This window comes from Lissotriton vulgaris, chromosome 1_1, assembly GCF_964263255.1.
Source record: "Lissotriton vulgaris chromosome 1_1, aLisVul1.2, whole genome shotgun sequence".
Lineage (NCBI taxonomy): Eukaryota > Metazoa > Chordata > Amphibia > Caudata > Salamandridae > Lissotriton > Lissotriton vulgaris.
Window position 1 is genome coordinate 2,102,950,798 of NC_141685.1, and position 27,943 is coordinate 2,102,978,740.

A 27,943-nucleotide genomic window follows, 5' to 3' on the forward strand; every position below is an offset into this window, starting at 1 on the left:
ACTGGGACTGCCTCGCAATTCTGGGACGTCTGATTAACCAACCTGGCACACTTCCCGACTGACTCAATGCCAAGTGGGCATGTTGTGGAGGTTATGTGATCTTCAATATCCCAGTTGTACAGTAATCCTGGCTCCCGTCACAGGAGGACAGCTTCATTTTAGAACATAAAAAGGGCCTCCTTTTGGCAAGAGGCTTATAGTTTTTTGGGCGTGCTGTTGGAGCTTCATGCCACGAAGGAAACATGGGTCCCGGGCACGATGTCTGAGAATGGAGACCTTTCGGTTTGGTAATTGGAGCCAATTGATTTTGGACAAGGGGACCTGGGTGCCTGGGTTTTAAGTGCTTTATCTGGGAGCAATCCCTGTCAAACTGCCCTCCTCCTGAGTTGTGGCCAGCCAACCCTTCCCTGGGGGATCAGCAGCCGTGTGGGGCCTTGGCTGCTGCAGGCACCCTTGATAGCAAACTTTAGGGAGGATAGCTGATCAACAGAACACATACAGCAGCCCTGAATCCTCAGATGCAAGAAAACGTTTGTATTCCGTTGACTCATTGGTCCTTCTTTTGGTTTTGGTACAGTTAATTTTTGTAATGTGGATAAAGTGGTGGTGTTTATTTTGGGGGTTTAACTTATTGCCCATTTGGTTTTTGTGAAAGCATTACCTCACCGGACAGTTACTCCTCCCTGCCGAGGCTGTAACCTCAGTCCCTATTGGGCTGAGTTCCCTGGCTATGGGTGCTGTTGCCAAGTGCTTGTCCAACTACCTGATCCCCGTTGCAGTGGGGCGGTAGATGACTAACCTCCCTACATAGGATGTAAGGGGTATTCAGGTTTCCCTGGGCTTCGTTTTGTGGATGAGGATTTTGTGGTGGCTGGCCCTGGCCCTTCGATCTAGTTCGTTGTATGCTTTTAAACTTGCATCTCTCTGCCAGGTGGCCCATCCTGTGTTAATAGTAACATTCCCTAGGTCTGGTTGCTGCCAATCTCTCTGTCCTCTGCCGCTACAGCTAGGTTGCAACCCTCTGGGGCTTTTGCAGTGGAGCTCCCTTTAAGACTAGCGCTATTTGCAAGCTCGCTGCCAGAGTGGCCCCTTCGAGGAGGGTCTTTTCCAATTTGTGTTGGACTAGTTTAGCAGTGCCTCTCTGGGCTTGCTCCTGTTTGGGGATCGTCCTTGTGGGTCACCGAGTGACGGATGTGTGCGTCTTCCCGCTCATCTCATACTCCACTTTCCTCCCCATGCGTTTGGCAGGGACATTTCCTCATGGTGGTTTTCTGTCTCCTTTACGTGCAGCATTTTTTACAATAGCTATGTGTTCAGGTGTCGTATTCAACCGCAGAAAGGGTTCCTTAGGCATGGTGAAAGCACCACATTGCACCAGGCAGCCTCACCTTTGCCGCTTCCTCATGCACAGAGGTGCTGTGGTGGTGGCATAGGCTGAGCTCTGCTTTTCAAAAGGTGTATGGGATCAAGCCGTTATAGCCATTGTCCCCACATGCCTTGCCCCTGTTTCTTGTTCTGTCCCAGGACTCCAGCAGACGTGTAAGTAGCGTAATCACAACTCGCTTCCTCCTAGCATACCGTATTGGCTGTAAAGGTTTCTTTATTCTTATTATCGGTCTCAACTAGGAGTCAGTACTTGCCCTCTGTTCAACAAGCTTGCACATATCCAAGAATGTTCCCCTGTATTCCAAGACCGCCTCAGCGAAGGTGGTCTGGTTGGTAGGTAGTGTCTTCGCTTGCATACTAGTGATGTGGGGGTGTTTCAGTGCCAGGGTTTCTAAGTTGGGCGCCCCTCGGGAGGAACAGGCCACGGTCCCATTGTTGGAAAACTGGGTGGTCTTTTTTTTAAAAAAATTGAAATCTTTTTATTTGAATAACCAGCTCCATAACATTGCACATCAGTTAGCAACAGAAGTTCATTGACAATTACAAATAAAATCAACCACAGATTCGCTGGTAATGATTAAACCCACCTACCTAGGACAGAGCCCCTCAACAGACATTGACATAACCCCAGTGGTCCCCAAAGTGGATGGTCTTTTTTAATTTGATCAGCAAATCTCGTCCTAATAGATTAGTCGGGATGAAGGAGAATAAAATAACTGTCCTCTCACACGATTCCCTCCTCCTCCTCAAGTGGTTTCGTGAAGGGTATCCATGACACTGTACCCCAGAAACCTTTTATGACTGTGTGTCTTTGGATAAAGGGACCATTCCTTGCTTAGGCATGACCTTGCCGCTCCTGTGTCTATAACCTAGTTGTATGGTGTATTGTTCATGAGTGCCATGACTATTGGTTCTTCCTCTGGTCAGCCCAGGCTTGACAATACGAGGCGTGTGTGGTTGTGTTTCTCTTCCGCCTTGAGCATCAGTTCCTGTCTTTCTCTCTTGGTTGTCTGAGCAAGTACTGTAGTCTCACCCTCATCATCGGTTCCCATGGAACCGGGCCTCCTTCCTCTCTCCCGCTTGCTGTTTCACTGTCTAGAACTACCACAAATCTCCCTGTCACTTGTGTGTGTTCACCTAAACCAGTGGGAGTGCGTGTTCTTCGTGCCGCTGGGGTTCTATGTGTTGGGCACGGTGGACGGGGGATTAAACTTCTGGGAGCCGTTGCACTGGACTCGAGTTACGCTGCGACTGCTTGCCTGCTGGCCTGTTAGTCTCTCATGTCATGGCCTAACCGGTGGTGTTCATTAGGGGTCCCACTAACTTCTCCAACTGGAGGATTGGAGTATCAAAGTGCAGAACTGTTGATCTGGGCTCCCTCAAAGATGGCCCATAGTTCTAATCATGCATCTCTCCTGTCTTTTTTTTTTACCTGTGTTTTTAGTTTGTATGTATGTTCTCATGTGTTCATTTGTGTTAGTGTCAAAAGTTCTCTCCTTTGGCCAGGGAAATGCGTGTGCGTTATGATTCTTTGCCTGTGTGGGGAACCTGGTTTGCATGTGTTTTAATGGCGACACCATGATAAGTTTGGTTGTTTTAGAGGACAAAATACACCTTAACTTCTTTGTTTTAGGAAATCTCTGGTTTTAATCTAATTATGGGGAAAATATACACGCGGCTACTGCTTATAATTACGTTACTACAAACTTACAGCTATCTACCGACCTATAAACAATTCAACATGAACATTTCAGAAACACAAATAACAATGCATATGAAGGATTGCAACACAAGAAAAGTGCAATTAATCAGTAGCTGACGATATTGACTCTTGGCATCAAAAACAGTTTGTAAGAAATAGCAGCAACCTCATATGAAACTTGGGTCATTGACAAAAACACAACACTTAAGACAAAACACAGTTTGCAGAAAGGAACATCACCACAACATCAAATATACCGTACATCAATCTTAACAATAAAAAGCTGACAGAGAAAAAAAGGTACACAGAACTAAGTGAGCCTTATAGTCTGTGTGTAACGGATCTGGGACAAAGATAATAACAAAAGTTTGCAGAAAAAAGGGAATAACTCCAGACGACAGGCCCTTTTTAGGCCAAACTCAAGTATCACCTAATCTCCCAGGTCTAAATCCTTTTACGCAAATTTCCGAATCGGACCCTATATCACAACCAGGGGCCAAGCATACCATCTGTGTCACAGCGTACCATCTGTGCTGTCCAAGCGACCAACACCTCTCGCTCCTTTCAGGTACCAATGGTGTTGAGAAACCAGTGGTACTAAGAAAGTCTTTTAGACTAAAAAGTCGGAATGAGGTGCCAACTAAAGTTTTGATGTAGTCTCTTACCCTCTGTGATGGCTGCTTCAGGATGGACCTCTGTCCCGTAGATTCAGCAGAACTTCCAGTCAATTGCGGTGTCTGAACACCTTCCTTAATGTGCAAATGTGAATTTGTTCGTACCCCTCTGGCCATGTGTGCTTTTTTGGGGCCGAACTTGCTGGACCATAGTGGTGTCGCTGCACCTATGTGTGGGATTGATCTGGGGTTTCATGTTCATGCGTTAGTTTGCTGGCTATCTGCCACCCCACCTGTAACCTGTCAATCAGTGTACTCTGGCCTGGGTCTCAGAGCCTGCCTGACTACGTATTTCTGGGTCGGGCTGACGTGAAGTTCACAATGGGCGATTTTGTCAATAAAGGTGCAACTTCGTTTTTATACATGAATGTATCATTATTCATATTGACATCAACATTCTCAATTTTGTATTTTTTTATTTTGTATAAATCTTTTTATTGAAATAAGAAACCAGATAAATGGTCTACTTATTCAAACAGTAAGCGTGCGCGGCGTACAATGAGTCACACAGGGGTTGTAACATTACATCAATTACTTGGCAGTACATTACAGTTAATTCCTTCTCGGTTTATGCCTCTAGCTGTAGATTATAACGTTCTCAATTTTAACACTAGTTGAAACCGCCAAACAATTTCTGCACCAAAAGAAACAATAATATTCCTGAGGTGCCACATGACCCTGTGAAGGAAGCAGTAATGATTACATATAAGAAAAGAGTTGTTAACTATGGCTATAAAGGTGCCTGTGACACAATACGCTAAATTGAGAGTAATACCCAACAGATAAATTGTTCAGTGTTACCCACTGATCTAGCCTCTCAAATACACAGAGGCAGATTTGTCTAAATAGTTAACCGTCTATGTAGGAGACTGAGCATGAAAACATTCATGAGACATTTACCATGATGTAAAAGTGAAGATAACTTCATATGTTACCGTAGCCTTTAGCAGTATATCATGCACTGTAAAGGTGTAATACTTATGACTTTCCTCTGCATTAGTGTGGCATATTTCAAACAATGTACTGAGATGCAAATAAGTTTCCAATGCTACATGTGTAGCGTACATTTTCTAAAAGGATGCGTTTGTTTGGTGCCAATCATCCATGGCTCCTTGACTGACCCTGCCAGTGAGTTCTTGTCATGAAGAAAACCTTCACTCCTTCGAGATTGCTATAGGGTAAGGGGGGAAATGGCTAGACCTGAGAGGAGTGGTGTCAGACTGGAGAGGAGAAGTTTATTTGTCAGAGAACAACTCAAAAGATGTGTAAAATATAGAACAGGAACTCTTGCTAGTAGCTTGCATGGTTACTGCATGTGTTTTTGTTGTGCATGTTACAATTTAGCACCTGCTTGTATTTGCAGTCCATTGCTTGAAGAAGGGATTGTATTATAAGAACTCATTTTGAAGAATATTCATGGTCGCTGGTATGGAAGTGCTAGTAGGGAAAGAGCAACTACAACTACCTTGCCTTTATGAAGTACAATTTCCAAACCCAAGAAAAATTATGTTAGCCAGAAGCATTCTGAGTATCCTACTGTTATATTCGATCTGCATATTTTTTAAATTTCTTTTGCAGAGGCCACTCTAAGCTTAACAGAGGAGACATTCTAATAAATTCAGAGTTGGAACCTGATGAAGCTATACTGGAGAAGTTTGCCTTTTCTAATGCCTTGTGTCTCTCGGGTAAGCATGGATATTGCACCTAACTTTGTTTTTGCGTTATACGTGCATAGCGAAGTATAGTTTAGAGGTCACAGTAGCATGTTGTGTGCATGAAATGTCTTATGTTAAACTGTATTGCTTATTGCTTATGTCAATATGATTGCTCTTAATGAAGCTGTGGTGATGTAGAACCCTGGATTTTCTACTTGCTACAAACAGAATGTTTAGCCATAGGACCTGTTCTATTTTGCCACGGTCTTTCGCATCCTAATATTTTGCAATTGCCTGCTTTATAACTTGAGTTGTATTTAAGTGTTTTTCTGTCCTATGTATTTGCATTTCACAGCACCTATTTCATGCCAATCCATTTTCTTGTGACTTCACATATTGCATTCTATTTCTATGTTATGTTAATGTTAAACTGCTTTTGATTTGCAGGAAAATAATTGATTGGGCTTGCATTGTTTCCAAAATTAATTATTAATTGCTCTGTGTATTGTGAAGTAAAACATATACCTCAAAATTGCTTCCTTTCAAAGCCTTAAATACCAGTTGCCTGTTCATTTCGCTCAGATTTGCCAGGTCAAGGCTACCTTCTACTTTTCATGTTGGATTTTGGTGGTTTACGTTTGTTGTGGTGGTATTTTATTGGCCCAAAGAAGTAGGTGACTGGAACAGCATAGTGTACTTCAACTGTAAAATTGTGGAGTATTTTTGTAAATGTCTTGAATTTCGTGCAGATATTTTGCAAATACCATTGCATTTAATAATATCTGCAATGCCCGTTTTTTATTCTTGTGTTTTTTAATCTTGTGTTTTTTTAGAATAGGTTTTGAGGAAGAGAAATTCTGCAGGTAGACTTTGCCTGACATTTTTCTTTCAGGTCAACATCATGTGGCAGTGCATGCTAATCTATACAGATATTCAAAAGCGAATATGTCGCTTGTCAAGGTAACATTTGGACAAAGGGCGGGGGAAATTGTGTCCCAGAATATGAACCCTAATAAAGAGAGTTAAGAGAGAGAGAACGTGTAAATTACCAAAATTAAATTATTTTCATAACTATAGACACAATTCTTCAGTGTTACAGCATAAACTTCAAGACATAGTACAGAGCCACAACTCCATTAACGCTGAAGGCAGAAGCATTCTTTAGCAATGAATGCTATCCACTTTATCTCTGATTTACACCACAGCTCAGGACTCTTCCCAATGTTGGTTGATTAAGTGGACTATGTTTCCATCTTCCTGCACTTGTAATTTCGCTGACAACCACAAGGAGCCCTTGTATCTGCAGACATATTAATCCTTTTCAGTGATTTGTAGCTTCTGTTACTTAATGGTGTGGCCCAGATCAGGAAAAAAAATGATACTTCCCATAGTGTAATTTCTCAGCCTCACTACTGCTTTGGAGACTGCTTCATGTTGCTGGGGCTGGCGAGCTCCACTTAGTGTACCTTCGCGGCTTGCTTGCCGGTTGGAGCTTAGTGGGAAGTTTAGCTCTTCCAAATAATGCTCCAACTAAATTTAAATCAGTCATAGCTGGCATTTTTTGCCTTTAAAATCCTTATGACTGTGACCCTTTCAGCATTTTATAGTGTTCAACTTTATTTGCACAACGCAGTCATCCAGCCTTCTGTAGTTTTGATTCTTATATTCTTGGTCTCCAACTGCAGATTATACTTTGCCAGCCCCCTGTTCTCTAACCAAGCTAACCTTACGTCATGTTTTATGTATTCTCTTTTTTGATGTCCAAGGCATGTTCCCTGGCTGTCATCTAACACTCCATTCTCTAGGAGGATTTTTGGAGTTCCTTTATTTTAGTTGTTAACATTCTTTCTCATCTCGACAGTGTCAGACAAACAGCTTAAATTGGGAAAGCCACTTTGTCCAAGGGGCTGGGAGACAGGGTCCCACTACAATAATATTTGGATGTTTATAGGCTTCTTTCGGTCAGCAAAATGCTCATAAATAATACTATTAGGGGATACCATTACAAAGAAGTTTGGGCTGACATGCACAGCAAAGTAATCCGAGAAATTATGACATGATGAAAATAGGGGAAAATACAGAGACATTATTGAATAAAAGAAAACGTGAACAAAAGATGGGTAGATGGAAAAAGCAAAAAACTGTTGAGTAAGAAAGACTGGAAGGAAGTGAGAAAAAATGGATGGATGTAAGAGTGAGGAGATTGAGTCGCGAGTGGCAGGGTGAATGCATGGCCGAAGGAAGATGGGGGAAGGAAGATGGGGAGGATCAGGAACAGTGAAAGGAACCATGAGTGTTTGCATAGGCACATGGGCATATTAATGGGTGCACAGGTGAACGGTTGGACATATGACTACATGGATATCTAGGTGTGTGGATGGGTGAAAGGATGATTGTATATGTATGTATATGTATGTTATATATATATATATATATATATATATATATATATATATCTCGGTGGTTGATAAATGGAAATGCGAAAGGATGGATTAATAGTGGTTCTTAACTTTTTGACTTCTGTGGACAACCATTTAGTCATATTGTTATCTAGAATCCACAGATTATTCAATTTAAATAATTTGAATCCCAAAACAATGAACAAATAATGAAGTATTCATCAAACAAATACACAAATTGTGAAATATATCACTAAATTCACAAATGAATATAAAAAAATCAAGGTTGGAGCTTTTCTAAACTTCAGTTGAGGTCACCTATACTATATTCTGTTTGATGCACTTGCACTGCTCCCACTAATCTATCAGAAGATACTTTTTTAAAATGTTAAACCTCCAAATTCAAATTCCTACACATTACAGAAGGTTTTAAAATTTTCGATTTTGCTTTTTTAATTTGTACCACTTTATTAATCTGTTCATATTATGTAATTTTCCGAGCAGTTGTGGACCCCTAGAGTCGGTCTCTTGCATCCCCAGCATTAACCAGACCACACGTTTATACCCGCTGGATTAGTAGATAAAAGGGTTAAAGGAAAGCTAGCTGCATGAAAGGAGGATAAAATGGTAACGGGAATTCTCCTAAGGAGAGTTGGAGTGCTCACCTGAAGTTCTCAGGTTGATTAGAGGTGTGTTAAAGTGGAGAGCATTTTAATTTCCTAGTTACTCCCTTGATGTCGGCCTTTCGGATCGGTTTTCTCAGTTTCAACACCTTTGCTCCCTACATGGCCATATCATTAAGTAGGCACAGATAGAACAGTTACAGTCAAGATGAACACTAACATGTTAGCAAAATAGTCAAATGTCTTCTCTGTGCATGTTCTTTAGTGGGGAGACAGAGGCTGTAACTACAGATATGTAGACAAGAAGAATGTGGTAGAGAAAAATAACTTGCCACCAAAATATAGTACATGGGATGAACATATTTCCTCTAAGATGTGGTTGTAGAACAAGGGGTTATAAGGAGAGCAATCATAGAAGGGTAACATATAACGTAGGTCATTTTCATATCCACTTTATGGAAACCCATACCAGCAAATTCCAGCAGCCTAAAAAATTACTGAAATAAATTGTTCACTTTTTCACAATATGAAAAGAAAGAAAGCTTTTGTTTTCTAGAACCCTCCACCCTTTTTTCTTTTTTTTTTAAAGATGTGTTTATTAATTTTTAAACACAGAGAAAATGCGACAATCCCGCACATCGTCCCACGCAGGGGGTAGCATTGAAACCCGCCCACCCGCGTCCAGTTAAGTCGGCCAGAACTCCTTTTAACCAGACCCTCAACAGACAGAATAACGCTTCAATAGGTGAAGTCTCTGATATAGACGGGCGTTCCAAACTACCTGTGAGGTAAGTGGGAGATCAATGAAAGTCAGGGCATATGCCTCCATATCAGTTCGGCTGAGACCTACGTGCCCCAGGCAGAAACTAACAGCCGCCACCTTACGCTAGGTCAGACGGCGAGCTTCCACTTGCAAGTTCCCTGGTAGGCATTGTCATGGAAGAAGCGATATGAGGGATGCTCATGAACAACATCAAAACACAAACCCCCTTACCCCCTCAGCCCTCCCCCTGCCCAGTGGTGGTAGCTACTTCAGAGAAAAGAAAGCAAGGTACGTGATGATGGGAGTTCAAAGTTGAAATAGGTGAAGGGATCTAACGCTAGTAGGACACACTGCGGACGGCAGACCCGTGGGAGAAAAGTGACCAGTGGGCCCCAACGGAATTCAAAGTTCTTAAAATCATCCAGGAAGATGTCAGCCATCCTCTCCAAACTCAAAAGTCGTGAAAGGGTGAGCTTGGCCCCCCCGATGCTGATCCACATAATCTTCTTGTCCGCCCTAGTCTGATGTTCGAGACTAGGATCACGGAGATCCAGTAGGGTAGTGGCCATCGAGGTAGGAATGGGGTATCCCAGCATCTCCTTAATTTGAGCAAGAATTTCCTCCCAGAATGGACGAATGATAGGGCAATCCCACCAGATATGCTGAAAGTCTCCTAGCAGCCTGCACCCCCCTCCAGCATCTATCGGAAGTGTTAGGGAATATCTGTCGCAACTTGGCTGGGTGTAGGTACCAATCCATCATGGTTTGCATGTGTGCCTCCCTAAGTTCCACGGAGTGGTTAAACTTGGCTATGTCTGACTATAAGTGTGTCCACTCCGCATCAGAAACGTCCCGTTGAAGGACCCCCTCCCACATGGACATGTATCGAGGTCTAGGTGAAATCACAGTGGAAAGTAGGAACCCATATATGAAGGTGATAGCACCCTTCATGGAAGATGTAATGGTCAGAAAGACTTCGAACTTCGTGAGGGGATGTGTAGCTGCATCTCTCACTTGAAGAGACATTGCTCAGTGAAGTAATTGAGCGTGGTGATAGCGTTCATTCTCCTGAACCCCATATTCCCGCTTACAGTTCTCGAAGGTGAGTGGGTCAAAGTTATGGAATAGGTGCGTTCGTGCCAGACAGCCCCCTTATCTCCAAGCATCAAAGGGGCCCTCAGACAACACTGGGATTAAAGTGTAGGGGCGCAAAGGGGGAGGGGAATGTAGTCCACCTATCATCCTTGGAGACTGAGTCCCAAGCCTTCAAAGTGGTGCAAGTGGGGGTACTGATGTAAGCATTTTTGGGCCTGTCGCTCTTGGGCTTCCATACCAGGTCCCATATTGTCCTCCCAGCCACGCTCCGATCCATGTGCAGCCAGTGTTTTTCTGACTCTTGGTGCGACCATTCTACTAGCACTCGAAGTTGCGCCGCTTTATAGTACAGGTGAATGTCGGGTAGCCCCACGCCCCCTTCTTTCTTCGGTTTGCGAAGGAGAAGCGTGCTCGACCCCCCCTGCCAGATAAAGCGTAACATCATGTAATTCATTCACCTGAGAAATTCCCCGTCGAGGTCAATGGGCAGGGCCTGGAACAAGTATAATAGTTTGGGAAGAAGGGAAATTTTAACCGCATGAATCATCCCCAGCCATGATATGAACATTGGCTTCCAGCGGTACAAGTCGGGCTGAATCTTGGTTAATAATGGGGGGAAGTTGGCAGAGTAGAGTTTCCCCAGCGTGGGAGTCAAGTGGATCCCCAGATATAGAATAGAGGAACTGGCCCATGGAAGGGGTGTCAGCGTCGTGAGACGGAGGACTTCAGATTAGGGGAGTGTGAGGTTAAGCACGTAGGACTTATCATAGTTGACCTCGAACCCCGCCACCGCTTCAAAGTGCTCCAGTTCCGCCTGCACATGGGGGAGAGAGTGGGCCGGGTCAGAGAGGGAGAGAAGTACATCGTCCGTGAAAAGAGTGATCTTATGCGTCTCCCCAGTAAGGGGTAGGCCGTTGATGTCGGGGTTAGCCCTCACCGCCGGTGCCAAGGGTTCTATGCTTAGGGCAAAGAGTAGAGGCAAAAAGGGACACCCCTGTCTAGTGTCCCGTGAGTGTTCAAAGAAGGAGGACGTATGCCCATTTACCGCTACTCTGGACCTGGGGGAGAGGTAATTTGCCCGAATCATTGTCAAAAATTTAGAGGAGAAGCCAAAGACGGCTAATGTCTGAAGTATAAAAAAAACAATCCACCCTGTCAAACGCCTTCTCGGCGTCAAGCCCCACCAGGACTGCCGGGATTTTGAACCTATTGGCCTTTTCAATCAGGTGTATCACCCGTCTTGTGTTGTTGTGGGTCTGTCGTCCCCTGATGAAGCCTGATTGGTCCGGATGTATGAGTGCCGGCATTAGGTCATTGAGCCGTTGGGCAATGATGGAGGAATAGAGTTTCGCATCTAGATTCAAGAGGGCAATCGGCCTAGAAGAGGCGCACTTACTGGGGTCTTTCCCGGGTTTGGGTATGATAGATATCAGGGCTTCAGCCATCGTACCCGACGTCTCGCCTTCGTCCGCCGTGCTGTTAAACACCTCCACCCTTTTTTGTTATCATTTGAGGCCAAGTTCGGTAAACCGTTCGGCAGAGTATGTCTTATAATTTGTATATCTCTCCTCTTTGCTTATTTAGCTTAGTGTTTAGTGAACACATCCTTTTGTATATAGAGCATTTTGGATATCATCTGGCCCAGTGAGCTAAACCTATGTTTACAAATATAACATTGGAAACATGAATCTGGATATATTACTGCAATCCTTCAGTGTTCCATTCTTGTCAAAATATTTTTATATTCTTAAAAATGATTGGGTAATATGTTGTGTCCCACAATGGGCCAAACTTACGTTGACCTGTTTTATAAAAGGTGTTTTGTGTTCCAAAATTTCCTGGACGGTGTAATTTCAAGGGATGTGAATTTCAATAAACGATTGTGGCCACAATTCTACTTCAATTCTAAGTTATCCAAAAGATCTAATTAACATTGCACTCCTCTTAGATTACTGTTTATCCACCTTTTTTTTAATATTTAGTGTCCCAGAATGCTATTATATAATCTATTTTGAATACTGCTATGTCGATGTTCAGCACTTTGGAGTTGTGGTAAGCATGGATTTGTTTACTATTCTTGCTGAACTTTCTTATTTTAATATAATTTGTTAAATTGTTATCTTCGTCACTGAACACACGTTTTAATTGTCTAGGCACTCATGTAGTACTATTGCACTCAATCTTTTTGGGAGTTGCCCTTTCCGTGATAACACAAGAAAGATAGTCCATGAAAGGAGAATTAAGCACATTTGTATTGTAATTCTGAAGTGTGATGTTAACAAAGATTTTTATGATCAAAACACATCGAGACACTTTGCTGATAGTCACTGAAACTCGGTTTCCACACATCAAAAACTGCATGTTTATGAAATTTACTGGTAAGTTAAATGTAAAGCGTGCTGTCTGTAAATTACAGTTTGCTCACAGACAATGCTTAGTAACATTTAAAAATCGCCGACCTCCTGTCCATTAAAGCTAGGGCGAGTTGTGAAAGTTTGTCCTTCTGAATATTGGCTAATGGTTCTAAAAAGTTTGGAAAACACTGATCTGCACAATTTCAAGTGTGAGCTTACCTCATTACTCCAATGTGGCCATTTTTAGGTCTGAAGAAGAGACCGCTTTGGTTTTTGTCAAGCCTCATGGTTTCCCCCACAAAATCCAAATAAAAGCCCTTGGAGGAGCTTTCTATCAGTCCTCTCAATCCATTGGTCTTTTGAAGTGTCATTAACATTTTGCTAATGCCCAATACCGTATGGGGCAGTAGCTCAGCGCTCTTCAGCCATTGGCTCTTACTGTAAGTGATGCTATTTCGCTCTTGGACATGTGCACATGCACCTAAAGTTTAGTCCCATTTCAGTGCTAAAGATGGTTTCATTTCAGCTTTTTTAATTTTTTAATTTTTTTTTATTTTGGATGGGACATTTTTTTATGAGTTATTTTTGCAGACATACGAATGTCACCTTTCGAAACGGCATTTTTTTACTTTTTATTACTTTTGTATTACGTGTACACTTTTAATGTCTAGTGCATGTGTTTAAATACATTCCAGGCATCGCCAGACCAGTCATATAGGCTTTGCCAGTGCTTGCACATCTCTGGCTTCTGACAGAGACTAGAGTAGAAATGATTTGTACATTAGCTAACAGGAAAACCTCCTTATGCTCTTCGCTGCAAAAACGCAAAGCATGTGTAGAAAGTCATTTGCATGACTGGTTAAGTGAAATCGATAAAGAGGGTCGTGTACTCCGTTATTTAACAATCAATTCAACGTGAGTTACCTTAACTCCCTTAAGTTAAATGACTATTTTTACATGAGTCAGGAGAATCTTTTTTTGGGGGGAAGCCCAGGCACATGGTACAAAATTGAACAAATAATGTAATTGTGCAAAACAGCTTTCTAAACCCAGCCCTGAATGAATGTGTGTTTAATTTTGTTTTCAGTAAAACTGGCCATTTGGGAAGCTTCCCTGGATACTTTCGTAGAGTCAATACAGTACATTCCAGAGGTAATTAAAGCTTTTATATTCTATTTGCCTTTTTTCTTTATTTACCACTTGTTTTATGTATTTACATTTTTTTAAATGTATTCACTGTTCTAGATTTTGGTCTTATAGTGCTAGTTTAAAAATACATATAGTATGATGGATGGGAATACCTAGTCTATAAACCTGATCATATGCATTTTATTTAAAAAGTTAAGGATTAAAGAGGGAGAAAACCTGACAAAGGTTTGGAATGGCTGCTTGCACAAATAATTCCACTGGGACTCCCTTCACCTCGGCTGTGCTTTCTCCCCCAGGCAGTATGTGCTTGGGGAGGCTGTGCTCGACGGTTCCTCTTTCTGCCTCTGGGGCTTAATCGTCAAGGGAATGGTGGTACACAGAGCCTCTGTAAGTTAACATTCCACTTACCTGGTAACACACATTAGGTGATAGATGTAGTTCAGTGTGTGTATAATATGTTTCTTACCAGATATTCCCCAGATAAAGGCAGTAGCCGAAATGCATTGGGAATGAAAGATAAAATGTAAAATGGAAACCCAGGAGGGAAAAAAACATAATTTACTTTCCTGCCTGGACGCAGTAACTGATGAATAAAATCTCTTACGGCTAAAGAAAAAAGAACATTGGATGTTTCATTTCATTTTATTTCATTTCATTTTAAGATTAGCTGTTGTTACAGCACCCACATCAGTGCCCAAGAAGACACCATCACACTCATGTTGGTGCAACCTTCAGTTTATATTGTTCTCTTGAGCGGGGAGCCATCCTTTGGAGCACAAGACACATTTAAAGCGTGTATTATCATTTAGGCTGTGCACGGACAAAATCATCGTCTGTTGCAGTGGGGAAGTCAGATGGACAGATGTTGGCTTTAGAGGAAGGGCAAAAAAGTAGATAGAGAAAGTGGTGTAGAGGAAGCATTTTCAGCAGTGTGTCATTTTCTCCTTTTCCAATCCAGAACCCAAGACTGTCTTTTTGAAAAACAGAGGGCAAACCTCTCCCCTAAGGATCATTGCCTTGCCAGCCATTGATAAATTGGAAGTCTTGAGATCAGTGTTACACATATGGTTGTAGAAGGGGGTCGTTGGGGAAATGCTGGCTTTCAGATAGAAATTGAGGACCATTGGGCTCTGACAAAGGGAGCATGAGGGACAGAACAGGGCGCTGGAACTCTTTTGGTGGATGTAACCTTTGGACTGTTTTGGATCCCAGCTTAAGCATTACAAGAATCCAGTTACCTCGCTAAATCATTATTGGAATTTGGAGACCCCACATTTAGTCCTTATTGAAATCCGGGACCCAGTCTAAGCAATTTCAATGATTTGAACCTCAAAAAAATTAACCCTGGGCGTAGTTTGTGTAGAAGCACTCCATGTAGCTACGCGAAGTGCACTTCGTACTACGCGAACTGCGTAGTGTGGTAGGGAAAATGCTGTTCGCACTAATTGCACAGTGCCGGATGCATGTCCGCACTGTGCAATCATTGCAAACGGCATCTTGCACAGTTCAAGTTATTGTTTTCTGCCGCTCGAGTAGATTTGTACTTGAGCCGCAGCTATCTCAATGCGGACTGGTAGTTTCTCATCGCGAGGGGTCGCGAGCATACGCGACCACTCGCAATGAGAAACCTGACCTACTTGCATCGAGAATCTCGCCGGGAGGTTTATTTTCCACACTCGCGATCGGCAACTTGATGTTGCTGATTGTGAATGAGGAAAAAGTCTCACTGGGATGTTGATTTTGCTTGCTCGCGGTCTCCAACTTGACATTGAGGACCGCGAGAAAGCAAAAAATGCCTGCTACGCGCTTTTGCACTGTGCTACGTGCAATTCGTGTATCGTGTAGTAGCGCAAAGTACGCACGCTCCGCGAGCGTAGTACTACGCCCAGGCCTAAAAAAATACCCTAAATTACAGGTAGCATTTATCAAACAAGTACACAAATTATGAAATATTTTATTTGATTCATATAGAAAAAAAATCTAAATATTTATCAGAGGATTGGTGCGCTTCCAAATTCAATTCAATAGATAAGTCATATATTACTATTCATTTACAAGTTACTACAGTTACAATTTTTTTATGTGATAACTATAAAAAGGACATTGATTACACTAATGGTACTTGTCATTTAGTAAACTTTTGAATTTATCGCTTATACTCACTGTTTATTATTACTCCGTGGATGATCTAGAAAAGAGTCTTCATGTCTTGAGACTTTCTCTGGTTTGAATATAGTTCACTCAACAATTATATAGCTTTAGCTTTTCTTTTTGGCGGTGTTGGAGGTGAGGCTGTTGGGGTCAGAATGATTCTGAGTCGCCGACACGTTACTTAATATAAAATCACACCTTGTACACCTGGCTATAGGTGGCACAGAGAAAAACTATATATTGATAATGAACTACATGTTGTGAAACTAGTCAGAGCAGAAAAGAGTGGGGCAAAATCATTTTAGGACGAGAACCCTCACTCACTGTTATGTGACACGCTTCATCATATGGGTACCCTCCCCTCACCTGGATTGAGAGGTCCATGGTGTGGGCTGCGACTCCCCAACGTGCAGGAGCAGAGGTGTTTTCTCAGGGATGAGCGGTGAAGATACGTGGTGAGGGGCGGAGTGCGAAAAAAGTGGTTAGTAAAAATATCTCTAAAGGTCCACTTAAACTTTACTTGGTGGCCTCTAGGATAAGGTTAAAAAGAGGACTGGGGATTAACCAAATATATCCCTTCACAAGGGTCAGCATGTTTCTGCCCTAGGTAGGTCTCATACAGGGATCCAGGGGCATTTGTCCGGACCTCAAAGTTAGGTAGTTACCCTGCAAACATACTTATTTAGTGAGAAAATCAATCAGAAAACATATATATTGGCCACCACTGGATCTGAGCAGACAGTATTGGTGACGACCCGTATTGTTCTGTTGGGTTCGTCGTCCTGAAATTCAAAAGTAAACCAATATAAAAGTACATTTCCCTCCATGTTCTGACATTGTACTAGCAGTGTATTCCTTCGAACATCTCTTTTTTGTATATATATACATATATATTTTTATTCCATTTTATTATTTTTTTTAAATCCGAGATCAGCACAAACTCGTAAAACAAATTTATACAATGAGGTTAGAACCAATTTTCTTAATAACCGTAACATCTTTGGAGGGATGAGACATCGATCCTCCAGATCCCCTTACCAATCAATTATATAAAAATACAATCATAAACAATACCACTTCTGCCCCAAAATATTGTCCAAAAACTAAATTTAAACACTGCATTGCCTTATATCATACAAAAAACGACCGCCAAAGTTTAGAAACATTTGGGCTAAAATCCTACTGGATATTTTCTCCAGTCCAACTCAACTTATAGGCCTAAGTTATTTCACTTCCTATGGATCCTTCCACTTTGCTGAAGGAGCCCAGATGCGTCGTCCCAACAGTCTCGCCTTTTTCCCCTTCCTCTCATAAATCGCTCTTTCCATTGTAAACAATGAAGGTAAGCGCGAGAACCACTGTTGGGGCAGTGGATCAAGCCAGGCGGAAGCGATACTCACCTGCACTACAGCCGTGGAGAGAAATTGATAAGCTGGATCTTGCAGTTCGCTACTGCTAACTAAAAGCAAGATCAGACCAGGGGTTAGTGTAACTTTCAGCCCGAGTGACACATCTAAGAATTTAGTGATGGAATCTAGCAGAATTTCAAGGCGCGGGCAGGATGCAAACATGTGTACAAGGTCGGCAGCTGGTGCACCACACCGCGGACAGGTAGTCCCTGCTGACCTGCCTCACTGCTATTCTCGCCGGGGTATGGTAAAGTGCAAAGATAGTCCTAAAATGCTGCGTTTGGAGCCCGGCCGAGCACAAAACCGTCTGACCTAATTGTAGAGACTCCGAAAACCAACTTCTATACATCAGGAAGCCCTATTTCCCCTTCGACGTCCCCAGCAGGTGTTCTAAATAATATGCTTATATATTGGAGAGCTGCAGCCCAATAATAAATTCTGAAATCAGGAACAGTGAACCCCCTCGCTCCCGTGGTAGTGACATAAACCTAAGGGCCCTCCTAGTTTTTCCATTAGCCCAGATGAATCTGTTTACTATACCCTCCAGTGTTACAAACCAATGTTTCTCAAATTCCATCGGTATTGCTCTAAACAAATAAATAATTTTTGGTAAAAACATCATCGTCACCACATTACAGCGGGCCACTAATGATAAAGGTAGTTCATTGATTCTATCAAAATCAGATCTCGCCTTCCTGATTACTGGCTCGATGTTCCTCGCTACCAAATTCCCCAAATCTGGCATTACCGTTATTCTCAGATACACAGCTGATTCTGTCACTCAAGGATCAACAATAATAGCGTGCCAGCTCTTTATGACTTGGGTTTTGGCTCTATTTAGTGCGTACCCTGAAAATCTGCCAAATTCTTGTGCTACTGACTCCATCACCTTCAATGCGGAAGATGGATTTGCCGTAACAATAGCAACATCGTCCGCGTAGACCAAAACTTTAGATTCCAAGCCCTGACAGACGATAGGGAAGATTCCATTGTTAAGCTCGAATAAACGTATTAAAGGGTCAATGTATATAGCAAATAGCAGGGGTGAACATGGGAACCCCTGCCGTGTCCCCTGCTAAATAATTAAAGGAGATGTATAGCCACCATTTAACCTTAAGCGAGCTGTGGGTGCCATATATAGTACCTGAATGGCTTTGATAAAACCCTCCCCCAGGCCGAACCATGTCATTGTTTCCCACAGGAAATCCCAGGAGTCTCTATCAAATGCTTTCTCAGCATCCAATAGCAAAGCGGACATAGTGTCCCCTGAGATCTGTTACATCGAACAGTGTTATCACTCGACGCACATGCTACGTTGTTCCCGAATGATTATAAAGCCATGTTGGCAGGGGTGAATTGTTTTCCTCATGATACTATTTAGCCTTGTGGCCATAGCCTTTGAAAACATTTTAACATCGCTATTTAAAAGCATTATGGGCCGGTAAGAGCCTGGCTCCCTCGTTGGTTTGTCTTTTTTCACGAAAACCACTATATCTGCCCCGGCCCATGACTCCGGTGCTGGTCCCTCCCTTTGAGCTTGCATAATGACCTCTATCAAATTAGGTTCTCATATATCCACAAAAGTTTTATAGAACTCTAAAGGAATCTGATCAGGGCCAGCAGCCTTGCTAGATGGTAAATCTTGGAGACCACTCATTATTTCTTCTTGTGTTAAAAGCATCTCAAGTGCCGCCCTGTCTGATGGATCGACCTGCTGCCGGGGTATCTTATCTAAATACTCTCGTATTGCCATCGGCGCCTCTAAAGATTCTTTGCTATAGAGCTGTTGATAGAATTGCCGGAACGTCTCTCGAATCCCTGGGGAGTCAGTTATTACACTCCTGTTAGCATCAACAGTTTCAGATATCTCTCCTGCAGTAGCTTTTTGTCTTAATCTCACAGCCAGGGTATGCCCCCCGCTCGCTGTACTCATGGCAGTGCTCTCTTTTTGCCAAATAAGTTTCTGCAGCTTTGACGGCTACACGTTCTCCAACTTCAGCCTTATTTACGGCCAGCTGAAGCATTATATATTCAGTAGGCCTGCCCATATTAAGAGCTGAGGCCAGTGCCTCTTCCAACTTAATTAGCTTGTCTCTGACCGCCTCCTCATGCTGTGCCTCTTTTTTTCGATGGTGCAAGCTATAACTAGTTGTTTCCCCTCTGAACCCCGCTTTAAAAGCGTCCCAGACTATCCCTGCACTTGTACTCCCCTGATTAAAATCCCAGAATTCCTTGATCCACCTCTTCATATGAGACAAATATTCTGGATCGTGTAAAAGCCTCCGTTCAAAGGTCCAACCCGTGTTTGCTTGATCACCCCAGAGTGGCTAACTGTAAGAACAAATGGAGCATGATCTGAGAGTATCTGAGGATACTTCTCAATCCTAAAATTAGAAACAAAATGATGAGATAAAAAAAAAAAAATCTAGTCGGGAGATAGCCTTATGTGGTGTAGAGAAAAAAGTGCTGCCGGGGTCTTTGGGTTTCATATATGCCCATGCGTCCGTTAGACCATTATTTATAATCAGTTTTGGTAAAGCTACAAAGACCCTTCTTTTCCTACCTGGGTATCTACTTCCTGGAGTGCCCCAGTGCACCCCCAGCCCGTTAATATTAAAATCTCCACAAATGATTACCGGAGTCAGCCATGTTGCAAGGTCAGAATCCAAAAATTCAAACATATCAGGGTCATCACACGTTGATCCATATACAGAACATAGTGTGAATTTTTCACCTTCCACTGAGCATTCGACTGTCGCCCACCGGCCTCATTGATCAGCAGACTTTCTTATAACCTTTACGTCACTCCTATGGGTAAGGATAGGTACACCTCTTGTGCGGGTGCCCTGTGTGGTATTCACCATAAACGTATATCCTAGCTGTTCCAAGATACGACCTCTGATACCTTCTATATGCGTCTCTTGAACACAAAGAATATCTACACGTAAAGATTTCAACAAAATTGCGGCCCTTTGCCTTGTATTTTGATCATTTAACTAGCAGATGTTAATTGTAGCTATACGTAAACGCATTATGTTATACTCCCCCCGATTCTTACCAACAACCCCCATCACCCTACCACCTTTTAGTACATCAGTGCTTAATCTTGCTCTAACAACGCTGATTCTACACATGTTTTGACTCCAAATGCACATCTCATTCCATCCCCTCACATAATGTGCTAACTTGTATTGTGCTGATCTCGTGCCCAACCCTACCCTCAGACCCCCCCACAGCCCACCCCCGCTCCCCCTACACCCCTTACAGGCAGATAGGTCAAACATGACCTATATATGGCAGCCAATCTCGGATCTCAGGCAGCGCAAATCCGCTCCCCACCGCGCCAGAGGTCCCCCACACCAGTTAACCTATATGGACCCACCCCGATATATCAATCTAACCCAGTGAGCGCAAACCCTTAAAGCATTTAAATACCCAACAAACAACCAACAGGAAAAGGTATGCTTCATATCTCAAAGAGAATGTCGCCACCAAATATTATTCAGCAGTAGTTGCACCCCCATGTGCAGTATGGCCTATGCTCCCTTGCCCACGAGTTTCCTTTAGCTCGGTGAGATATTCCTGTGCTTTGATTTCAGAAAAAAACATTCTGATTCGCCCATTGGAGACAACCTTTAGCCATGCGGGAAATTGCAGGAAAGCTTCACAGCCCACCCCCTGAAACGGAGTTATCAACTGCCGAAGTCTCCACCTCCGCTCGACGGTCGTATGGCAAAAGTCAGGCCGAGCGAAGAAGATATGTCCCTCGTAAGACCGCTTAGAATCAGGTTTGGCTCGATCTATTATAGCCTGCCTTAATAAAAAAATTGCCAACAAAAATCCGAATAGCTCTAGGTCACTCCCCTTGGCTTTTAGCTTGAGTTATCCTGAACATTGGGAATCGATGAGCCCGTTGTATTTCCGTCTCCCAATTCCAGTGGGGGAGATTAGGTAAGGCACCTTTCAGCAATGTGATAACGAAGGCCATAATGTTCTCCCCTTCAACATTTTCTTCCAGACCAAGTAACCGCACATTATTGCGACGTTGCCGGTTTTCAAATTCTTCGATCTTCCAACATACATCTAGAGACTGCTTTTCCTGCGTAGCCTTAAATGCCTGTAATTTGTTAACTTCAACCTCAACGGCAGCGGTTCTTTCTTCCACTTGCGTGACTCGTCCGGTCATATCCGTGCACACCTTATTCATCTTGCGAATTGCCACTTGCAATTTTTTGGTGGCCTGTAGCTATCTTCAGCTCTCCAGTCTTTCCTCCTCCTGCATTGGCTTAAGGGTATCATACAGTAGTTCCAACGTTGGAGAGGGAGCCATAGTTTCTGGATTGTTATAGCCACCAGCACCACTTTGTACTGCATTTCCCAGATCAGATCCTCCGACCGGGCACATGGTCAGCGTTGTTCCTGAGTAATCCCATCCGAGTTTGAGAGTGGTTGAGTCTGAAGATCTAGTGTTCGCCTTGGCCCGTCGCTTTGAGTTAATGGACTGGCTGCGTTGCGTTTTCTGCGTCGCGGATGACTCCCCTAAAGCTGACTCCTGTGATGTCTCAAGTTCACTGAACTCCGATGAATCAGAGTCATCGTTTAAAGCAAAGAGCGTATCCCCTTCTGGGGAAAGCAAGAGGGCACTTGACCATAATGGTGCAATAACATGATTATTCTGGCCCCCGGACGCGCTGCTGGCATTACCCGCATCAATCTTCAGCGTAGCAGGCTGTGCATCAGACCTGTGCCTGTGCCTGTACCTGTGCCTGTGGCTGTCTGTGTACTGGTTGAGCACCTGCTATATCGGAGCATATATCCAGGCCTACCACGATAGTGCTGCCATTGCCATTACTGTTGCCATTACCACTGCCAGCCTCAGACTCTACCGCTACAATCACGGGGTCTGCAGCCTCCTTGGCAGGTATGCTGGGAAGAGATACTCCCGTTGAAGTTGTATTTCCCTCATTACGCCAGGCTCTAGCCAGCTCACCTGACGACTGTACCAGCGGGCCTGTCCAAGACCCCACCGCTTTTTCCAATTCATTCTTTTAATTCTTTTCAGAACCCCGACCTTGAACAACACTCGACTCCTGTCAGGAATTTACATCTGCCCTTGTGTTTACAACAGACTGAGGCAAAGGACTACAATGCCCAGAATCCACCTCTCCAGCCATGGAAACGTTCGTAACTGCCGCATCGTGGTGTGAATCACCTGCAGTGAGAACAGGGGTCCTCTGGCCCCTCTGACCTCCCGGATCCACCGGGTTAGTCAGAGCATGGGGGACAGCAATGAACGGAACCATCATTGCTCTAAATGCCTCTACGACTGTTGGCTGCCGCAGAGAGCCCTCCCCGGCGGCAGCAGCAGCGCCAAGATGGGTGCTGCCTGCCACGCCAACCTCTTTCAGCTTTGTTGCGCTGCCTTCCCTCTTCCTTAGGTGAGCCCCTCGGCACAGCTGGCCGGAGCTTTGCGTAGTGTCCGAAGAACCATCCTTTAAAGTCTCTTTTAAGTCTTTTAAAACATTTTTCTCTTTAGCCGGTTTAGTTATCTTAGGGGTCATGCTACGCTGCAGTCATGCACACAAGCTCCCAAAAAAACAAAGCAATCCACCGAAGGGTCACGTCGATCTGCGCTGACAAGAAGGAGAGCTGACCTCGGTCCCCAACTCTCAGTGCTCGAGCATCAATCACCGCAAAAGTTACCGGGTAAATCCACACATCCATGTCAGTCCGTCCAGCCAAGCATTTTGAGGGAGCTCAGGGAGAGGGAGTGAGAACCGGCGCTTGCCCTCAGTGAGGTCAGTCAGCAGCCATCTTGCCTCGCCGTGTGCCTTCGAACATCTCATGACTGTTTTGTGTTGTCTTTCTGTATGTAAGTGTAGTTATTGTAAATCAGGCTTACCTATTATAAGGGTTGAGAAATCCCATCTCCAGCCTTTTGGGTATGTCTTGTAGTGCCCAGCTAGAAAGTAAAGTAAAGTGTGCGGCAATAGTAGAGAGCCTGTATATTTATCTACCTCAGAGTACACACTATGGCAGAATGAAAAGATGCGAGTAGCGGAGGAATTGTAGCTCTTATAAGAATAATGTATATACACTAGGTGGCTCTGGGGTAAGAACTCCTGTCTGTCAGCAGTAATGTATATGATATTATATGTATGTATGGAAAATCTTAATTCATTATATCGCTGGCAAGATTGCTTTACTTTCTTAAGTTTCAACTGTCTATTAAAAAGCAAGACAGAACTGTTCTAAAGAAAGCACGATGTGTGTTAGCTAATGAGATAAGGACATGTAATATCTGGATGGTGCTCCTCAGTAATGGACGTCCTGGCGGGAGTTAAACTCGATTGTCCCAGGTGTCCAAGATAGACTTAAGTTGTTCTTGCGTAACAGACGCGGATAGCGCATAAGGCGCATGTCACGTGTGCTGTTTCTTAAGCGAGGTGTCTGGGACATGTTGTCCGCGTTCTGATGTCAAGAGAATGTCTAGGGTTTTGATCCCTCTAATGCGGACATATCATTTTTTTTTAAAGACATAATGCATATCCGCTTACCTGAATAGTTCGGTGCACCTCAGTAACGGACGTCCTGGCGAGAGTGAAACTCAATTGTCCTAGGCGTATAATATAGACAGAAAAATGTTCTTGTGTAAAAAACGCAAGTAGCATGTAAGGCGCGTGTCATGTGTGATGTTTCTTAAATGGGGTGTCTGGGTCATGTAGTCCTCATTCTAATCTTAAAGTGATATCTAGGGCTATGAAATCCCCTAATGCCGTCGTATATATTAAAAGCCCAGGGTTACTGGTCAACATACATATGTTGCATCTATATGTTGTATGCTGGGAATAAATAGTGATGTCATCATATTGTAGTAAGATTGATAATTTATTCATGTTACTATTAACCTGGAGTGCATGCTAACTTGAAGTTTTTGATTACTTCATGTCTTTATTTATGGGTGTATGCATGTTGGTCTTATGTAAGAGAGGCCTGTAGGAACAAGCGGTATCATGTCCTTATAGTGTCAGTCGGCATTGATAGGTATGTCTCAATCTCAAACGGTCATAAAGTGTCTGGTATGCTCACTAATTCTATAGTGGTCTACAAAAACCTGGTAGACTACTCGTCAGACCGTCATACGGACATACAGAACATTCATGTATAACCTACTTTCTATTTCAGGCTGGCACATGGGGTGTCATCATTGAGTCCAAACTTGTCGCCACTCAATCTAAAAAATCCACCAGTGTTCTCTACGGAATAGGACCACCTTCCTAGTGGTCATACCCACATAACTGAAATATGTAGGTATGATCACTGGGAAGGTGAAGACAAGAATCATTGAACACCAGAGTGGCGTAAGGTGTGAAAAATCAAACGCCAAACTCACCAGTCACTTCTTAGACCTTGGTCACACAGGTAATGATATTTTATGGATGGTGCTAGACAAATCTAACTTCTCACCAACAATGGGCTCATTAGAAACTGTCCTATTCCGTAGAGAACAACTATGGGTTTTTCGCTTGAGTAGCGACAAGTTCAGACTCAATGATGACATCCCAGGGGCCAGCCTGAGATAGAAAATAGGTTATACATGAATGTTCTGTACGTATGTATGACCGTTTAGCAGGTTTCTGTTGACCACTATAGAATTATTGAGCATTCCAGACACTTTCTGACCGTTTGAGATTGAGACATACCTATCAATGCTGATTGACTCTAGAAAGACATACCACTTGTTCCCAAAGGCCTCTCTTACATACGGCCATCATGTATACACCCATAAGTAGAGACATGAAGTAATCAAAAACTTAAAATAAACATGCACTCCAGGTAATACCACTTGTTCCCAAAGGCCTCTCTTACATACGACCATCATGTATACACCCATAAGTAGAGACATGAAGTAATCAATAACTTAAAATAAACATGCACTCCAGGTTAATAGTGACCAGAAGTGAAGATCAATATTACTATAATATGACAACATCACTATTTATTCACAGAACGTAGCATATAGATGCAACGTGTGTATGTTGACCAACAATCCCAGTCTTTTAATAGATACTACATCATTAGGGGATTTAATAACCCTAGACATCACTTTAGTTTTAGAACGAGGACCACATGTCCCAGACACCCCGTTTAAGAAACATCACGCGACACTCACCTTACACGCTACTCGTGTTTTTTACGCAAGAAAATGTTTCCGTCTATATTGGAAACTGGGACAATCGAGTTTCACTCTCGCCAGGACGTCTGTTACTGGGGTGCACCGAACTATTCAGGTAAGCGGATATGTGTTATGTCTTTTAAAAATATATATATATATCACCTCATTAGACGTTTTAAAATCCTATACGTCATCTTGAGATCAGAAGGAGGACTACATGTCCCAGACACCCTGTTTAGGCAAGAACAACTTCAGTCAATATTGCACCCCTGGGACAATAGAGTTCACTCTTTCCAAGACGTCCGTTACTGAGGTGCACCAAACTATTCAGGTAAGCGGCGCACTGGACACCTATTCACGAGCTCCATACATGAATGATAACTGATCCCTGCATCAGGCAACAACGATTTATTTTCAAGAAATCGTCCTTATTTTACATGTCAATAGCTCATTAGCTAATCCACACTGCGCTTTCTTTATAACTGTTCTCTCTTGCTTTTTATTGGACAGTTAAAGAAACCTTGCCACTGATATAACAAATTAAGATTTTCCATACATACATGGAAAATCATATACATTACTGCCGACAGGCAGGAGTTCTACCCCTAGGAGCCACCTAGTGTATATAAATTATTCTTATAAGAGGTACAATTCCTCCCCTATACACATTAGTATACATGCTCTTTTCATTCTGCCATAGTACGTAATGTGAGACGATGCATATACAGGCTCCCTACTATTTCCGTACACTTTACTTTACTTTCTAGCGAGCACTACGAGAGGTACCCAAAAGGCTGGAGAATGGATTTTTTCAACCCATATAATCGGTAAACCTGCTTTACAATAACTAAACTTACATAGAGAAAGACCACACTAAACAATCATGAGATGTTTGAAGGAATACACTACCAGTAAAATGTCGGACCATGGAGGGAAATGTACTTTCAATTTTTTTTGCTTTTGAATTTCAGGAAGACTAACCCAACAGAACAATACGGGTTGTCGCCAATACTGGCTGCTCAGATCCAGTGTTGACTAGCATATATGTTTTCTAATTGATTTTCTAACTAAATACGTATATTTATTGAGTGACTATCTAACCTTGAGGTCCTGAGAAATGCTCCTGGATCCCTGTATGGGACCTACCTAGGGCGGAAACATTTTGATCCTTGTAAGGGATATATTTGGTTAATCCCCAGTCCTCTTTTTAACTTGATCTTAGAGGCCATCAAATAACGTTTAAGTAGACCTCGAAAGATATTTTTATGCACCACTTTTTTTTTTGCACTCTGCCCCTCACCACCTATCTTAACCGCTCATCTTTGAGAAAACACCTCAGCTCTTCCCCGTTGGGGAGTCGCAGACCACGCCTTGGACCTCTCAATCCAGGTGTGAGGAGGGAACCCATATGATGAAGCATGTCACCTAACGGTGAGTGAGGGTTCTTGTCCTGAAAGGATTTCTCCCCCCGCTTTTCTGCTCTGACTAGTTTCACGACATATAGTTGATTGTCACTATATAGTTTTTTTCTGTTCCACTTATAGCCAGGTGTACAAGGGTGATTTTGTTATTGTATTGGGGATCAGTACACTTTTGTCTCTACGGATCTCTCTAGATCCTTTTTGTGGAGATCACATTACTTAATATGCCTGACCTCACAAGGATGTAATTGTAAATACTACGGGGCCAATTACGATATAGTTAGGAAGGGCTCCGGATAGGATTCTGTATTGTCGAATCTGATTCGGATCCCTTGTTTCCTACCGAATCGGTTACCATTCCAGACAACAGAGTACAGTGCAAGGAAGCCGTCCGGGCTGTCCAAGTCTGTTCTGAATGGGTTTAAGGCAGCCTGAGTCATTCGGAGCCGAATGGGATAGCCCAATGGAGACTGTTTCCGAACGAGCGAGTACGATGACCGATTCAGACAGCCGTTCAGAATCTGTTTGACCAAGATGAACCGGCTTTCCGAATCGGTCTTTGTGGGCCCGTTGCGGGCTCCCCTTCACCCGTAGGCGATCGAATGCGGCCCGTAGGTGTACCCAAGGGACCCCCTCTTCCCAACCATAAACAATGTGGCAGGAACCATGGGGTGCCCTCCCCAGGGTGTAAGGTTTTCCCCATGCACCCCTTTTTTCAATGGGAGCCTGTGTTCTCATTTCAGGACACAGGCTCACATTTAAGTCAATACGAGTCGACCTAACCGAGTCCATAAGCACCTGGACACATCGTAATTGGTCGGTAGCACTCCCCGAATACGATTCTTTCGGAGAGCATTCCTATCCGGATTTGCTGGAAATGGTTTCCTAACAAAATCATAATCGGCTCCTAAGTGAACAGTGCTCCCTTCTTAAACTGGACCATCACTTAATGCATTTTTTACAAACAGTATTTTAAGTGAACGTTC

The 27,943-nt window shown here is 43.2% G+C and overlaps 1 protein-coding gene across 1 annotated transcript in view; it reads left to right on the forward strand.

The window, feature by feature from the left end:
• The window catches only part of RMND1 (required for meiotic nuclear division 1 homolog), a 372,302-nt gene that overhangs the window by 229,485 nt on the left and 114,874 nt on the right, over positions 1–27,943 (forward strand). The window contains exons 7-8 of the mRNA XM_086921342.1: positions 5,341–5,447; positions 13,739–13,803. Of these exons, the coding sequence (XP_086777468.1) occupies positions 5,341–5,447; positions 13,739–13,803 (172 nt within the window). The remainder of the gene's footprint in view (positions 1–5,340; positions 5,448–13,738; positions 13,804–27,943) is intronic.